The following is a 1634-nucleotide window of genomic DNA, read 5'->3' on the forward strand; positions in this document are numbered from 1 at the left end:
AACGGCTGATCAACAAACTGATCATTAACAATGTTCACTGAGGTTCCCGCCCTGGCGCGGATTTTTTTTTCCATCGTCTTCCGGGGTAGCGGACTTTTGGTTCGCATGTATTTTATCTCCATTACTCCATTTTCTGTTAATATTATTATTTAATTGTTTGACAATCAGACGCATATTAACAGCTACCAGAGACTGCAGGGGACTCCGGGCTCACAACAGCAAGAATCAGAATGACACAGAGGTGGAAAACCGAATAAAACCCTTTATTTGCCTGTTCACTATATCAGGTAGTTTTATGATGTTGTGGGTGACAGCTGCTGTCTGTTCTGCAACTATCAGCTTAGCCGTTAATTACCGACCCGATTTTACATCCCTGACATACATCGCCTCTCAAACAGGTTATATGTTGAATTATTTGAGTTCCTGTACAAAAATGTGTCGTTATGCAGCTACACAAGCTGTTACCATCCTTTCACTCAGATAAGCCCCCTCCATATGAATGAAAGCAAACCGCGCTAATGCTCATGAAAATCCTACTTTTCCTCCCAAACATTTCAAGCTCTTCATTAAAATACATTTCAACCAGTTTCCTGAACACCTGTTATTTTTTTTTTAATCATCTTTAGAATTGTCTTCCTAAACGGAGTTGGTGTATTTGGTGACCGCTTTGGTGCCTTCTGAGACGGCGTGTTTGGCCAATTCCCCCGGCAGCATGAGGCGGACGGCGCTCTGGATCTCCCGGGCCGAGATGGTGCGGCGCTTGTTGTAGTGAATGAGATGCGACGCCTCGGAGGCGATGCGCTCGAAAATGTCGACAACGAAGGAATTCATAACGCTCATGGCCTTGGACGAGATCCTGGTGGAAGGGTGGACCTGGGTCAGCACCCTGTACACGTAAATGGAATAGCTCTGCTTGCGAGATTTTCTTCGCTTCTTAGGCGGCTTCTTGGTAACTTTAATCAGCGACTGTTTCAACGCCTTGCGGGACGCACCGCCCTTCGTCGCAGCCGCCAAGTCAGGCATTGCACTCAACTCGGACCAACACAAGTCATGTTGCAGTTTGTACCGTTTCTAGCAAATCAACATTATCTAATTAATCTGGTTAAATTATTTGTGTTTCCAAACTTCGGGTCAGTGGGTTTAATTTAATGCATTTTCAAGTCAGGGAGCTGATTCGAGAAGATAATCATTTTATTCATGGCGGCTGCGAGCGGTGTTTGAACCTTCCCTCCGAACCGCATACACAACAATCATGCACAACGCCTTAACCACTCGGTCGCCACAGCTGGACAACATGCAGCCTTGTTACATGTCGGTACAAAATGTCAGGCATAATGTAATATACAAAACATCAGAGAATTGCCTGGAAACATTCATTCATCACCTTCACCACATGAGCCCTTTTCTAATCTCCCAGCCCATGTAGAAATGAGACTCGTGACTCGTGGGATCCTGCCGTTCAGAAGGAGGCCTGTCGGCCCATCGAGCCTGTGCATGCTCTTGGAAAGATCTGGCAATAATGTTCCACAATCCATCTTTTCCCCATCACTCTGTAAATTAGTTCTATTTAAATCCCGATTGAATCTGATTTCACCATCCGTTCAGGTGGAAAAACAAAATAGCGTGAAAGCTGG

General features: G+C 45.2%; 1 protein-coding gene across 1 annotated transcript; it reads right to left on the reverse strand.

The window, feature by feature from the left end:
• Positions 1 to 636: 636 nt before the first annotated feature.
• On the reverse strand, positions 637 to 1023 carry LOC144694733 (histone H2B type 1-A-like). The gene has a single exon (XM_078565308.1). The coding sequence runs from the start codon at positions 1021 to 1023 to the stop codon at positions 637 to 639; it is 387 nt and encodes a 128-aa protein (XP_078421434.1).
• Positions 1024 to 1634: the final 611 nt, after the last annotated feature.

The sequence above is a fragment of the Cetorhinus maximus genome, chromosome 20 (genome assembly GCF_964194155.1).
Source record: "Cetorhinus maximus chromosome 20, sCetMax3.hap1.1, whole genome shotgun sequence".
NCBI classification, from domain to species: Eukaryota; Metazoa; Chordata; class Chondrichthyes; order Lamniformes; family Cetorhinidae; genus Cetorhinus; species Cetorhinus maximus.